Source organism: Notothenia coriiceps, unplaced genomic scaffold (genome assembly GCF_000735185.1).
Source record: "Notothenia coriiceps isolate Sejong01 unplaced genomic scaffold, NC01 NC01_scaffold00024668, whole genome shotgun sequence".
NCBI classification, from domain to species: Eukaryota; Metazoa; Chordata; class Actinopteri; order Perciformes; family Nototheniidae; genus Notothenia; species Notothenia coriiceps.
Window position 1 is genome coordinate 118872 of NW_011357369.1, and position 15144 is coordinate 134015.

The 15144-nt window shown below is 39.1% G+C and overlaps 2 protein-coding genes across 2 annotated transcripts; one reads left to right on the forward strand and one right to left on the reverse strand.

Moving 5' to 3' along the window:
* Window positions 1–4119: 4119 nt before the first annotated feature.
* LOC104955490 (beta-galactosidase-1-like protein 2) lies at window positions 4120–9463 on the forward strand. Its single transcript, XM_010782818.1, has 10 exons — window positions 4120–4324; window positions 4524–4604; window positions 6718–6827; window positions 6920–7066; window positions 7419–7490; window positions 7640–7718; window positions 7821–7908; window positions 7990–8101; window positions 8209–8325; window positions 8496–9463. Exons 1-10 carry the CDS (start codon window positions 4189–4191, stop codon window positions 8580–8582), a joined length of 1029 nt encoding a protein of 342 aa, XP_010781120.1. The 5' UTR covers window positions 4120–4188; the 3' UTR covers window positions 8583–9463.
* Window positions 9464–9537: 74 nt separating this feature from the next.
* On the reverse strand, window positions 9538–13972 carry LOC104955492 (galactosylgalactosylxylosylprotein 3-beta-glucuronosyltransferase 1-like). Its single transcript, XM_010782819.1, has 6 exons — window positions 13930–13972; window positions 13243–13385; window positions 12229–12740; window positions 11451–11747; window positions 11026–11131; window positions 9538–10215 (listed from the first exon to the last, which is right to left on the reverse strand). The coding sequence occupies exons 2-5, from the start codon at window positions 13352–13354 to the stop codon at window positions 11045–11047; spliced, it is 1008 nt and encodes a 335-aa protein (XP_010781121.1). The 5' UTR covers window positions 13355–13385; window positions 13930–13972; the 3' UTR covers window positions 9538–10215; window positions 11026–11044.
* Window positions 13973–15144: the final 1172 nt, after the last annotated feature.

The window sequence follows — 15144 nt, forward strand, 5'->3', positions numbered from 1 at the left end:
GGTAGTGTACTGCCGTACGTTATGTGCCAAGCCGACGTAATTTATAATGTATAGCGACATCAAGAATAAATATCTCGGGACTAATCTTCTGAAACCTGTTTGACCTTCTTTACGGCGCTTTGACTTATGCACAGCACCTAGTATTTATATAGTCTGTTAATTTGTTGTAGAAGTTAAGAAAAGTGTGTTATGCAGAGAATCATCTAGTTGTGATTAAAGAGAAAAGCAAACACACTCGGAATAAAGTATTATTATTATTTTAAATATTTTCGGATTTCACATCGCATAAACACCATATCCCAACGTGCATTGCGGCTAAAACATCCAATCATCAAGCTTCAGCGATAGCTGAGGATTATGGTTAGTTCGATGTTTTAGCCTATCAAAACCCCTGAAAAAAGAAAGGTGTCTCAGAATCGGAAAAAAATGGGAAAAACACAAAAGCATTGTACACAATTTAAACCAATTAATGTCGTGTAATTAACAAGGATAAACTGATGTTTTTTAGTGGATGAGTACGGCAGATATCAATGTGTAATCATTTGACAGTGAGGGGAATACGGTTTTATTATGAAAACTTCGAGACCGGAAAGTCTGTTTTCCCCGTGAGGGTTGACGCTAACTTTACATGGATGCTGCCCTCAATAGAAATGAATAGGGGGAAAGACGTAGTATATACACGTTCTCCTGGTGAGACCTCAAATAATCTTCGTAATATCTATTAAACTATAGATCCAACACATCCACTGGACATGGATTCTAAAAGTAGAATACACTTCTCGCTAGAAATCTAATCAAAAAGCATTTTAATGGCCAAACTATCCTACAATTTAGGATTTTCCAGAGAGGGTTATTTGTGAATATACGACCCACCAGAGCGTTTGCAGCCAACGGGAGCACTAGAGGTCGAAAACTTTAAAACGTGATTATAGGTCGTAATAAGCGCTTGAACAATCTACCTATTTGTTCGTAATAAGCGCTTGAACAATCGACCTATTTCGTCGTATGAGTTGGAAGACTTGTTGGTGTAAAATAATAATACCAATTTAAATTACAAAGGCGACACATTTGGCAATAGCTAACTAGATAGCTAACATTTGCAAGCTTCCTTGTTAGATGGGTAGCTAAGGTAAGCTAGCTTGCTAGGTAGCTGGATAGCGAACGTTAACTAGCTTGATTCACAAATTGATAGATAGATAGATAGATATAGATAACGTTCACTAGCTAAATAGCACACTGACAGACGGAGTTATTATAAATCGTCCACATGAGCTTTAGTATGAAGTCCGACTGGCCGATATGTTTTTGTTAAATGTGTTGCTCCTCATACCAGGGCCCCTCTACACCACAAGTTACTACTGAGTCATGAAAAAGAAGCTAAAACTTAATTACTGTCACGTTTCATTTTCTCCTAGCTGTTGTTCTTATCAAACCCAACATGCACAGCTGTCCATTGTAGACACACAGGGCTGTGCAGTCAAGAGAAAAAGAAATCCACAGATTTTCAGTCCAACTCTCTTGTTTTCCTTTCAGATAATGTACTTTCTACGGTGTTGACTGAGATTTTCCTCCCTGTCTCTGCGTGCCTCCTGTCTGTCCTTCTCTCCAACACATACACACTCACAGAGTCAACACCACTTGAGCTCACATTCAAACACGCATAATAAGGGTAGTGTGAGTCAGTCTTTGTCTATCGACAACACAAAACAGAATACCAACAGGGCTGACCCAATTTTAGCAAGACCCAGGTACAGCTTGCAATTGCAACCCTGGAGTTATGTATTGTTGCAATTTTATAACAATGTCATTACAAAAAAAAATGCAATGTACAGGTTTTGTGTAGTAAACTGCATGTATGCTCTTTTGTTGTTTTAACTATATCGACTGCCTTAGAATTGAGTGAGCTTGATGTTTGTTTCAAAGTACATTTTATTCCACTGATTAACAACAGTCAAAAGTTGTTTTAACCGTTAGGCTTTTTTATGGTTTGTGCATTGGATTACATTTCTAGTGGCAGAAAACATGAAATCACCCGCACCATCTTCTTATTCTCACCACGTATCGGAGATCACCCTGCAAGGAGAAGAGTTATCAGCACTAGGCAGCTCCAAAGACGGAACTCCAGTCAGCAGCCGCAGCAACTAGAATGTAGCCAGCACAATACGAGCAACGGGAGTCACAGCGGGCTAATAGAGTGCTGGGTCCAACCTTTGCTACTGCAGCAACAGACAGTTTGAGGATCCGATTGGGAGTCTGTATCAGAACCCCTGACTTCACAGCGGGCCCGGCGCCACGAGGGGGCAAAAGGGGGCATTGCCCCCTCAGTTTGAGCATCATTCATCCATCAAAAAGTGCAATAAATGTCACAATTATGAAATAACTTTAAATACATTTTCCCCAATACACTTTACTATGTTTAGATCAGATATGTGGGGAAGACAGTCAAGCAACGTGTAAAAAAGCCTCAACCCCAAGTGAGCTTGTAGTCTTAATGTTAGCGTTTGTGCTACTATAAACACAGTCGGATGGGTGACCCGTTTCGGTGGCTGGTACCCGGTTGAAACTCCCGAAAATGTTCCCGTTTTTGAACGTGAATTAAAAAAAATAGAGCAAGGTGAAATCAAATGTTACATGTCAGTAAAAACAGAGTAACAGTGTTGTACCTGTTTGTGTTAGCGTATTTCTTCTTCTACTACTTCTTCTTCTTCTTCTTTTGTCTTTAATGGTGAATCGCTTCCACTTGGAGCATATATCGCCACCTACTGTTGATTTATTAAATGTTCATATTAAATCCTTGTCCTCAGACCAGTGTTTTTGAGGAACTTGAAGATCAGCTTGTTTACTTCATTTCTTGATTTACTTTCGTATATTGACTTGAAATCCATGTTGTTTGACATCAACAAAAAATAAGACAGACAACTACAGATATCACCACACGTGAGGTTACTTTTATTATTTAGGGCTGTAATGATCAGAATAATAATATGTTATGTTTTATATCAAATCATATTGGTACAATGAGCGCTCTCGATCTCTTTCTCNGAGATGTCACATGTCAACATCGAAGAAGGGGGGCCAGAGATAAGGACAATCCACCCAAATGGCCCCAGAAGAGGTTCTTTTTGCTAAGTCTGTCTAAAAAGATCAAATATCACTTGTTTTGCATCAATCTTGATACAGGGTACTTATTATATGTTGTACTTTGGATTCCTAAAGCTTTTAGTCTACTAACCCATCATCCAAGGTTAGTTTTCACTATAAGTACAAAATATGTTTTGGACGGACACTATAATTTACAGTTTTTTACCATGTTCAATCTGAATTTTCTTTAAAATAAAAAACATCTATATTGATTCTGACTTTTCTACATCCAACTCACAGGTTTATCATTACTTTGGGAAAAAAGATTATTCATTTAACCGTTTTAGAAGAGAAGATAATGGTCATTTGTTCTGGGAATGTCATTTTTGAGCCTGAAACCTAAAAAACAGGCTTGGGGCTTAAGATTAATGGATTGTTCAGCATTGCTTTTTCATATATAGGTCTTAATCTTTCCCAATATTACTTACTATTTCACTTTTAGTCTGGAACACAAATATTTTCATGAAATGTGATTCACTCGTGCCCTGGAGAATACAATGTAAGTTCTTCTTGGTCTGTTTGTGGCTTTTTGACCAGCAACACTTTTAAAGTACATTTTTGACTGAAATAAATCTACTAAAACATATTGGTAAAATCCAATTCTGTAACAAACAAAACTAATTAACGTAAGGCTATTTTCAGATTGAACGCCATTGGTTTCTCATATGCCACAGGACGAAAAGACAATTTATTATGTCTATTCTGATGGCTTTTTCTAGGCCACTGACTCTCTTCATAAATATTTCTTACCCAGCCAAATTAATATCAAGTCACCCTGCTGTAAACAAATGCTTCCTATCTCACTCAGTAATTATTATTTTCGTCCTGCTGTCCTTTTTGCATGAAGAACGCAGCTACATGACAACAATGGAAATGTAAATTAAGGCCAATCTTTATTTATTCTAGCCTGTGACAAAGAGGTCAGCAGAGGGTCAAAACACTTTAATTGACTTGGGTTAAACACTGTAATGTGATTTCTTGATGTACATTTAGGTTTTTAAGAAGTTGATTTGTTGTAAATGTAACTTGTTGAAATTCTTGTCAGATATGGTTTCCACTATGAGAGAAATTCTGAGGCAAGGCATGTCTGTGAATCTCTACATGTTCCACGGAGGCTCCAGTTTTGGCTTCATGAGCGGAGCACTGGCTGATCCTTCCTACAAAGCTTTGGTCCCCAGCTACGGTTGGTTATATTCTGCCCTTTCACAAACAAAGTAGTTTTGTCTCTGATGCAAATTTACAAGGATTTTATTATAATGATGAAGCACTTCCATGTCAGGATTTAAAGAAATGATCCTTGTCTTCAGAACAGCATTGACCTTAACGCCCAGCAGGTGGCAGCAGATGATAGTTTATCTATGTTAAATCATGATGTTTTTCAGATTATGACGCTCCCTTGTCTGAAGCGGGGGAGTACACTCCAAAATACCATCTCCTCAGGGATCTACTTTCCAGATACAACAGTAAGATAAACACTACATTTAATGAAGAATGTGATTACATTCCATGACATACATCTTTGCCTGATGTTATATAGTGCAGGCAAGAGATGCACATAAAGGACAAACAGTATGATGAGATGATAATACCAGCTCTCAAACACAAAAATAAAAAGGATAAAAAACTGAGGTTATAGGATCCCTTTTACATTTTAAATAACTAGTTAGACAGTCCGATATACCCAAAGCGAGCTTTCTGTGTCTTGGTTTGCACCATATACCAAAGCAAATCCCCTGTATGTGTAATTATTTTTTTATTTTTCTGATATTACACGACATACAGATAATATTTATTGTTCCATAATCCCATTCTCCGATAGAGCTAATTTTATTGCATTTTTAGCATTTTGATTTACCTTAGTAAATACAGCATTTTACCCAATGGTATAATTGTATTTGTATCCGTGTACTATGTTTTTCAATATTAAGTGGCTTTATCCAGTTTTAGATATTGGTCCATAAGCTTTTAACACATATATCAGAAAAACAAATGTTCACCCTCTTCTTCGTTACACAATCCACATAATGATCATTTTCAATGTTTAAGATGTTGTTTTGTAGCAGTTATCTCGTAAAATATCTTCTTATCTAAAGTAGGCTTAAAGAGCCAGTGACAGCCTCCCAACAACTGTTGTGCAATGAAATATTGGGCTACTAGTAATCTCGAACCGTCAGCTTAAAAAAGAAGGTGCGAAACCGTTCCGATAAATATCAATAATTTCGAACATTGCCAGGAAATTCCCTCAACTCATTTTGAAGTTTTGGGGGAAGCTGGAAGTGACGTCAATGCGGGAATGCTTCACTGTGCGGCGAGAGAGCCAAACAAGGACAAAGTGTGTTGTCATGCGTAGAAATGGTGAATTACTGAGTTTAGGCACATCAATAACGTTTTAATGAAGTTGACGACAGTATATTCATATTTGTCAGTGCTTTCATGTCAATTCGGCGAACATAAACATAAATGATCGTGGTGAAGATGATTAAATTAGGATTAAAAATCGGTAGTGAGAGCTGCTGAATTTCCTCCCGTCGGATGTGATATAAAAACAAACCGATTATTTTTGTAGTTGTAAACTCAAGTGGGTGAAACTACATTTATTAATGCGTTCATGTCAATTCGGCGAATATATGATACATTAAATGATCGTGAGGATGATGATTTAAAAATTGTTTGTTTGAGCCGGTTTGCATTTCCTGATGAAAAAACAAACCGATGCTTTTTGTAGTTGGAGTACACCAACGTGGATTAAACGTGTGTTTTTTTTTACCACAATGTTGGGGAAATTAATGGATAAAATGCACGGATTATGATTTATGATTATTATTAATATTATTATTCCCACTCCGATCGGGACACTAGGTCCACCGTTTCCCCGCAGCGAGGCTCCCCCCGTTGACAGTTTACGTGGGCTGGGTGCATTGGCGGACTGGCCATCGGGACGAATACCGATGGGCCGGTACCGAAGTGGGCCGGTCGGATAAGTCACTAGCACATCCCCCACTCCCCCCGTTGACAATTTACTAGCGGTACCGAAGTGGGCCGATCGAGAGTCCCGGGATGATTTTTAGTCCCAGTCCGCCACTGGCTACATGACCGTATTATGACTCGGAGTTCGTTTAATCCGATTCAGACTCAAGAGGCATATGGTTCGAATCTGTAGGGCATATAGCTAATATCGTCTACGATGTCATGACTATCACTTTCCGATCCTTCAGCCTCATATGAGCTCTCAGACACGTTCAAAATTAAACTGTCATCGCTGTCTGAGCTTGCTGCTGTGTGCGCCATCGTGCGTTTGCATGCAGAGGCTGGGATCCGGAACAGTGCAGCTGGAGCTCTTGGCCCGCAATTACGTTACACATAATTTGGCGGGATTTAAAGAATCCCCGAGAAGATCCAGAATATGGTCAACATTTAAGGGGAGATTAATGGTTGTCAAAGTACAAATATCCCAAATCAGTTCAGTAACGGTTTCAAGGGGACAATATTTACTAAAATTGATGGGTTTGGATGATGGGGGAAACCACAGGCTCTTTAATTTATTGTTTTAATGTTGTCTTTGACCTTGTTGTACAGGAGGAGATAGTTTACCTGACATGACAGCCCTGCATTACAGGGAGGCTTATGAACCAGCCATCATGTACCAGCACCTGTCATTATGGGATGCTTTGAGCTTCACTGAGGGAGTATGTTTTATGTAAGATAAGTTGTATATATGTGTAATGAAAAAAATATTCTTTTGAATCCTTGGTAATTTATTTTCTTCAAATGTTTGCAGCCATTTAAATCACCCAAACCTGTGAGCATGGAGAATCTACCTGTGAACAATGGGAACGGACAGTCCTACGGATACACGCTGTATGAAACTACAATCACCAGCGGAGGGTTGTTGAAGTCTGGGGATAACGTCCGAGACCGAGCGCTAGTGAGTCTTTATTGTACGTTATAGAATGGACTCACTCACCAATGCAGATGCAGGAGAGGTTTGACCTTTTGGGGGAAGATGCTCTCTTACCACAATTCAGAACATAAATACTTTCAAATGTACAAAATATATGAAGCGAAAGCCAGGGTGGGTTACCGGGCTATCAGGCTATCCGTGTTGTTGGCATGCCCATTGTACACATTTTAGGACATAAAGCATATAGAAGATAATTGAAAAGTCGTGAAATCCGGTAAGCCTTCAGCCACCTTTGATGTATTTCTGATGATGTATTAAGTGTCTATGGTTATGAATTATAATATAATTTAATCAACATCTATATTCTTCTCCCTAGGTGTTCGTAGACAGAAGCTACATCGGCCTTTTCAAGCGCCAGAACCTGGAGCTTGCAGTTCCTGGTGGTAAGGTATGGCTTCAAGTTTTACCATGAAGGCCAAATGTCTATTATCTAATCTACAACTCATTCATAGTAATTGATTGGAAGGATTCTGAAGTGTCGGCATCTTGACTGGTAAACGTTTTAAAAGAAAAACAAAACACAATCCATCCTTACAGGGACGACGCACCTTAAGTTTGCTGGTGGAGAACTGTGGAAGAGTCCATCAGGGAAGGGACCTTGACAAACAACATAAAGGTGATCTACAGACAATATGCAGTGCATTGCCATGCCTGCTGTTAAATCACTCAAGCACTCAGCAGGTATTGTAAAAGCTTATTTTGATTTATGTTCTTGCAGGCCTTGTGGGAGACATTTTATTAAACAACATCCCCTTGCGGGATTTTACGATTTACAGCCTGGATATGAAACCTGGCTTTATTGATAGGTTTGTACGCTTTATTTAAATGAAAGGATTTCTCTTTCATTATGCTGTAATACTGTGTTTAAATGGAAACCTTTTTTTCAGTCTCTATCAGGCACCTTGGAAATCCCTCCCTGAAACTCCTAGCTTCCCTGGATTTTTCATGGGAAGGCTGTTTGCATACGGGTATCCGAGTGACACGTTTGTGAAGCTGCCAGTAAGTTAAATTAAACTCATAGTTGTATGCCACGTAAAAGTTTTAGTGTGTTTTTTAAAAGAAATACTTCATGATTGCATTGTGAAACCATGTCTTTGGCTCCACAGGCCTGGGAGAAAGGCGCAGTGTTTATCAACGGTATTAATCTGGGTCGCTACTGGTCGATTGGCCCCCAGCAGGCTCTCTACCTCCCCGGCCCCTTTATCAATAGTGGAATCAACCAGGTACAAATGTTAACAAAACAGCATTTGTTAAATGAATAGCTTCAGACTTCTCAAAATACACTTCATTCTCATTGTCATTGTAATGGTAGATTCATTTGACCCCAGCTAGTCAGTCATGTTTCAAAGCTCTAACTCTCTTCTCTGTCTCTCTTTTTTGTTTGAATCATAAGGTCATAGTGTTTGAAGAGCAGGAGGGTGACTTTAAGGTCCTCTTTGAGGATACACCTGATCTTGGAATGGCAGCAGAAATCCAGTGAATGTTCTTTTTAGATCAGCTTGAAATTTGCAGTTCAGAACAATTTTTTTTTTTTTAATGTGCACATATGTAAAGATTGGGGTGTTCAAATGTGAGTATTGTGTAGCTATGTACATAGAATACTTTTAGTGCAAGTGGTTTTTAACACAGAGAAGAAGTATATTCTCTTGCCAACGGCGTCCAAATTGTTTAAAAGAGTAATACGTTCTGCTGGGGATGGAAGTTATATTTGATGTTTATAGTAAATATGTATGGCTTAACATTTATTGCATTACAAAGACAAAGTTAATGTGAACAGCTTTAATATGAAACACAAGTTGTATTGCAGCAACATAAGTAATTTATCATTGAGTGAACATTGTCTTTGAATGCCTGACACATGAAGAACTGACCAGACTCCTAACAGTCCCATAGTCTAAATAACATTTGTACGTTGTGCCAGTGCAAGTCAGTGGGGTATGAAATCATCCTGAATCCCCCCATCAGTTGGTCATTCATGGTGGGAATAATTGTGATTGTTTAATGTGGCAATTTGAAAGGATGCACGTCCAGTGTTCAGAGTAATGGCTTCATATTCCATGGACTCGCACATGCATAACTGATGAATAATACGTGAATGTACCAGTTACTATCGAACAATAAATAATTCTTCTGAGAATCCTTTTGTTCGATCAGTGGGCCCTTAACAAGCTGACGAAGATGGAAAGTAGGGATATTACATCTTCTCTATATATAAGTAGACCTCAGTTTTACAGAATATCATAAATAAAATAATCTTAAGTAAATGACTAAGAGAAGACTATTATACAGTTCACTGAAACGTTTACTTTTTTTTTATAAAATGTATTATGTCAAAATATTTCACATAACTGTATTATGTTAGTTAAAAGCAATACTATTAACTTTAAATGAATAATAGGTTCAACTTAATATTACTGCTTTTAACTAACCTCATAGAGTTATGTGAAATGTGTTGACATAATATATTTAATTTAAGTCAACGTTTCAGTTTTTTCAGTGTAATAAATCATTGCTCCGTGTTCTCAAGTGCATGTGTTTCTGTGACAGCTGGGCATACGCAAATGTATGTTAAGGTGTAACAGGACTCTTAATTAGTGCTGGGTTCAGGGTGCTATCTTAATAGCTCAGTGTTGTACAGTATAGTGGGGAGGGCTCAGATCCCCTCAGTGCAGTCTGTCAGTCAGAGCTGACTCACTTTATACAAGGGCCCCTTGTGTTCCGCTGTGCAGCCCTGTGCCAGACAGCCAGCTCGCTTCAGAACAAAAGGGCCCTATTTAATGCTGATTGGATGCTCGGCTGGTGTTGTTTGCACTCACAGGGCTCTTTATTGCTTGCCGTGCCGTCCCTTCCTGCAGTTTGAATCATGTAATATCCTTTCTTTTAGCTCTCAGATGAGACCTCAGTGGGCAAGCTTCTTTTGTCGACTCCTTTTAGTGTCTCATCATCCATCGCTCTGAGCAGGCTTGTTCTGTGCAGTTGTGCTTACTGTAGTCTGTTTAAGCATGATGCTTGTGCTGCCTCCTTGGATGGATAGGTATGCATTCATTGCTGAAGTACAGCTACTATGCTTTGATAATGTCTTTGACCCTAGCTAATCCAATGAATAATTGCTCCTGAAAGCACAGACAAAGCACAAACATATATGTTAAAAGCATTACTTTAAAAGTATACAGCAAAGCTTTCGTGCCTAAGTGAAGCCCTTATGAGCTAAATGCTTACTTTGGCATGCTAACATGCTCACAATGACAGTGCTAACACGCTGATGCTTAACAGGCATAATGTTTACCTTGTTCATCATCTTAGTAACTAGCACTTTTACATGTAACATTTGCTAAATAGCACTAATTACAAGAAACAGCCGAGGCTGATGATGATGTCATCAGTTTTGCAGGTATTCTGGCATAAACCAACATTTTTGGGGAGACATTTCAAATGTAAAACCTTTTATTGACCTGTCTATGGTGCTAAGTGGAAAGTGGTTGGATTTTAATATTCATTTGGGTTTATTCTATGGGCGCCATTTGAAATATGTATTATATTCAGTAGATATGGATACATTTAATTATTCACTCATAAAAATAAATAAAAGCTCATGAAAGCGATTAATTAAATGTCAAGGGATTCATCCTCTGGGGACAGTGAATATTATGTGTAAACCTGCTGTGTAAGCCATAATAGTGGTTTAGATATATTAGTTTGGCCTAACATTACCATCCCAAAGTCACACTGTTAGTTTTGCTAAAAACATTACTACTTGATAACGAATCATAAAAAAACAGCATGAGACAAACCTTTAAATACAGACAGATATTTCAAGTAAGGTCCTCATCTCAGGTGCAAATATGCTCTCCTTTGGCCCATCCCCAAACATGAAAATTGTGTGGGAGTGCAGTAATTTGCATTTTTTAAATCTCTGCTATTACCTGTGTGATGTGAAGTATGTCATATCTCCACATCAGAGTCTGTAAATCCCTTCTTGCCCTCATTTACCAGCACAGGCTTCTCTGTCCGTGTGTGCCAGACTAATACCTGCGGCAAGAATAAAGTGATGGAGACAAGCAGGAGTAGAGCCAAAAATGAACTTTTATCCCAACATTTCGTCTTGTGCAGTTTCAATATACTACATCATGCTGGCTACACAATATCTAGAGGCAGAATATAGTATTTTGAGCGATAATTGAATAAGAATTGGCTTTAAGATGACTGTGTGCTTTAAATTGTTATGAAAGCCAGGGTTCTCAAGAAACATCGCCTTACATTAGCAGCATTTACAGAAGAAGTATGTTTTATTGCTAATTCAAAGTTATTATAAGTCATTTTATTGAAGCAGAGAGCCTCCTTTTCTTACCTTGGTGCAGTTAGCAGCTTTAGGCTCCAAATCGCTGAGAATAACCAGCTCTTTCAATAAACTGCTCTCTTGATAACCACCTTTCACCCCTCGTAACTTGAAAAAAGCCTGAGGATTGGACAGAATGAGGCGCAGGTTTACTGCAAACCCAGCCATGTCGATGGCGAAGGGTCGGTGGGGGTCAAATACCGTCTTCCAGCCGTACACCTTGCCCAGGGTGTTTACTTTAGGAGACTCGTATCTCAAGCCCCCCACAAAGGCCACCGGCCACACCGACACCTTTTTGGTATAACGCATCTGGTAATTGGAAAACAAAAGCAGAGATCTCTCATGAGCAATTTAAACATTTCAAAATGTACATTCATCTAAAGACATAACACAGGTAAAAACATCTGGGAAAGGGTCGGGTTTCGGGAGCTCACAGTTCCTCATACTTGTACAGAAACTATTTATAAATGTACAAACCACAGACTGTCATTGGCATGGTGAATTAATTAAGGCTAGCATGAGCCATTCAATCTCCATTCAAAATCACGCATTCTAAAACTTGTTTGCCAGCCGTCTTGGGTTTACACTCGTCAAAGCATTCATTCATTGTTTTTACCTATCAGTCAGTAGCTATTTGGCATAACTTTGACGAACGGCAAAGTATGTTTATTTTTTTGTAGGTGGTATCTACATAGAGCCCCTTTAAACACAAATGTCAAACTTGCTTCGTGTCCAGTGTGAACACACCTGCAGAGAGAAATTCAGCTCTAAGAATGTTGCTCTGCTTTACCTCCTCAAACAGCTCCAGGCTGTAGGTGTTGTCATCATCTGCAAAGTACACCACCCCGGTCTGGATGCTGTTTTCACTGAAGGTCTCCCTGAGCCAGCGCACGGCCAGGTTCCTCTGTATGGTCCCCCGAGGTATTCTGGGGTCCTTAGTGTCCCCTCGTACCTTATAGTTTCTCGGTGTCTCCACGTTGAGGTGTGTGTAGTTGAGTCCAGTCTCTTGGAGGAGATTGCTGACTAGAGTGGTCCTCCTCTGAGAGTCCTCCACCAGGATCCAGTGCAGGTTGGGGACGTGCAGCAAAGTGTTGGCCAGGCGCGTCAGCTCGGCCTTCTGCACCGAGCGGCTGTAGGTTGGGGTGATGATGTGGATAGTGGGCAGGATGTCGGACCATGGTGGAGGCCGGCTGTAGACAAACTCGGTGCGCTCCACCTCCACCATGTCCCGGTTCTGATGTGAGCACGACTCCTTGAAAGCAAAAGTATTCCTGGAGTTTGAGCGACCAAGTCGTCTGTCATCTGCGGAAAATAAATGATTACAGTGAGGCTCTGTGTCAAACCCTGACACCATGTAGCTATTGTATATTCAGATTAATGTTTCTTCTTGACAATTTGTTGTTATAAAAAAAAGTGTGGACTGTCTTTAACAGAGGTGGGAGAAGTACTCAGATCTTGTACTTCAGTAGAAGTACCAGTGTAGGAATAATCTTAAAGTCTGTACAAATCTGGATGGGAACTTGTGCTACATGAAGCTAATGCATATATATGATATATAGGTTTGCTCTTGACAATTTGTTTTCCTAAATGAAAAAGTGTGACTAAACTGTAGACAATTCGATGCTGAACCATTTTTAAACAGACCCAATTCTCTGTGCGTTACATCCTTGGTTCATCAACACATTACCTTTTTATCTTGAGTTAGAACACAGTTATAGAAGCACCTTACTGCCTTTGTGTACGGCTATGAAAAATATGAATGGGAATTTTTTTTACAATATTACTCTGAACTTTTTACACTTACCTTTGCGAGTAGAAAGCAGAGGAGTGACGGTGTTCTGGTGCCAAACCGTGATGAGCAGTGTCCAAGGCAACACGATCAACACAAAGGCGACGATGTCTCGTCTCTTCGGCATCTCCGGGGTCAGAACTGAGTCATGTCACTACCTGCAGGGCAGTGTACGGTTAGATACAAAAATCTATTCAGTCATCCTTAAAGAAAACATTGAAAGCTTTTATATTTATATGTAGCCTTCGGTCTTAGCCTGTGAATAGTTGCAGGTTCACTGAGTTTCCCCATCTAATGGCCCATCACTAAGTGAATTACATTTGGAATCCCTTATATGGCCCTTTTTTGAACATCAACTAACTTTGGTTGCAAGGCACAAACTACAAGGGAAGAGACTTTGTGTTAGAGTCTCAGCCTGCTGAAGCTGCTGCACAACAGAAACTGGGTCAGAAAATGCTCAAAGCTTTCTTTTTGTCTCATTTGAAAGCATACTGGTGTTTTACAGAGAATATTTGATCTACAGTGGATCATGCCCTCTTCTGGCAGTTACCAATTGACAGATCTGATTCTGGTCTACTGCATTCAGAGTGGAATTGCCATTTCATTATAAAGGGAAATGTGTTTTTAACTGTCCATATGATAATAAACAAGATAGTAAATCATTTAGGATAAAAGCACTAAGTGTCATTCATATTATCTTACCTGTTTTTATAGCTAACACACATGGTGGTTTGGTCGATTATCCCTGCAGAGAGAGAACACACACACATTAGAATCTATAGCACCCTGTCTTGATATACATTTCTTTTTACAATCTTTTGAAGTTGTTCGATCTTTGTTTAGGAATTTTGGAAGGAGCTTATCACGGATATTGATTGGTAGTTACAGTCATAGCACTGAATGTGTGAACTAAAGACTCTTTCTTGTCCATGACAGGTGTGATGACATGGTTATGACATGGTCACACTTCTTTAAAGTCATTGTGGTGGTGTTCTAAAAGTTACCCTTTAGATTAAGGAATTAAATCCTGTCATGGAAAAATTGTGTTTTGTATTTATGGGCTCTTAATTATGCTATACGTTTTTTATTACTCAAATAAAGTAGCTGTATTCTGCAGAGAGTTTTGCAATTCTTGTTTTTCTCTTGATATTCATCTGATTTCATGGTCTCCAGGGTCCAAGCAGGATAATATTTTCAAAAATGTTAACCCACCTTTTGTATAAAGGCTCTATTGTGAAGTAAGATTAAGGTACACATTTAAAAGGATTTTAAAACAAAGCAGGGGACAGAAATACATGCATGTAGGATGTATCTTAAATGGGCTTATTCTGCCCAATTAAGTCACAGGTAAGGTAACTCCAACTGCAGACACAGGAAATGGTTTTGGGTCTTCACACACATAGAGGACAATGAGAATGGGAGATCAGTGGCTCAGCAACTACAAACCAAAACTTTAATCAAACAGTGACCACAAACAAAGATGGAAGCAAAAGTGAAAAGAGGTCTGAGGAGAAAAGAAGGAGGGATTGACTACATTTGGGGCTGTTTTCAAATAATCCCCATATAAATGATTCATCATGAGTATGATAGAAAGTAGAAAGTCGTTTGGGAAAAATAGAAGGTTATTGGAGAAGTCATGCTTGCAATTCAATTTTGTGACACAGCTAGCCATTGTTTGCACTGTCATTGCTGGAAAAAACTGCAAAAACACTTATGTCATGATTTGGCTCCTCTCTGGCTTTAGTATTTGCAAGTTGAACCAAGTCTGAACCAACACTAGTTTTAGTGACCAGACTAATAGGTTATAAAGCCATCTAAAACAGAGCCAGAATATCCAACACAGTTAGCACAATCTCATACAGGACTTTATCCATTGTCTTTATTCTTATAAGGTCAAGGGAGCAGGTGGAGGGTTTT

Excerpts from the sequence above, each read along its gene's own strand:
- LOC104955490 (XM_010782818.1), top strand. The coding sequence starts at position 4,189 with ATGGTTTCCACTATGAGAGAAATTCTGAGGCAAGGCATGTCTGTGAAT. Across the intron at positions 4,605-6,717 it reads TCTACTTTCCAGATACAACA|GAGGAGATAGTTTACCTGAC; the intron begins GTAAGATAAACA and ends CTTGTTGTACAG. Across the intron at positions 7,909-7,989 it reads AAACCTGGCTTTATTGATAG|TCTCTATCAGGCACCTTGGA; the intron begins GTTTGTACGCTT and ends CCTTTTTTTCAG.
- LOC104955492 (XM_010782819.1), bottom strand. The coding sequence starts at position 13,354 with ATGCCGAAGAGACGAGACATCGTCGCCTTTGTGTTGATCGTGTTGCCT. Across the intron at positions 12,741-13,242 it reads TCTGCTTTCTACTCGCAAAG|ATGACAGACGACTTGGTCGC; the intron begins GTAAGTGTAAAA and ends TATTTTCCGCAG. Across the intron at positions 11,132-11,450 it reads AAGCTGCTAACTGCACCAAG|GTATTAGTCTGGCACACACG; the intron begins GTAAGAAAAGGA and ends TTCTTGCCGCAG.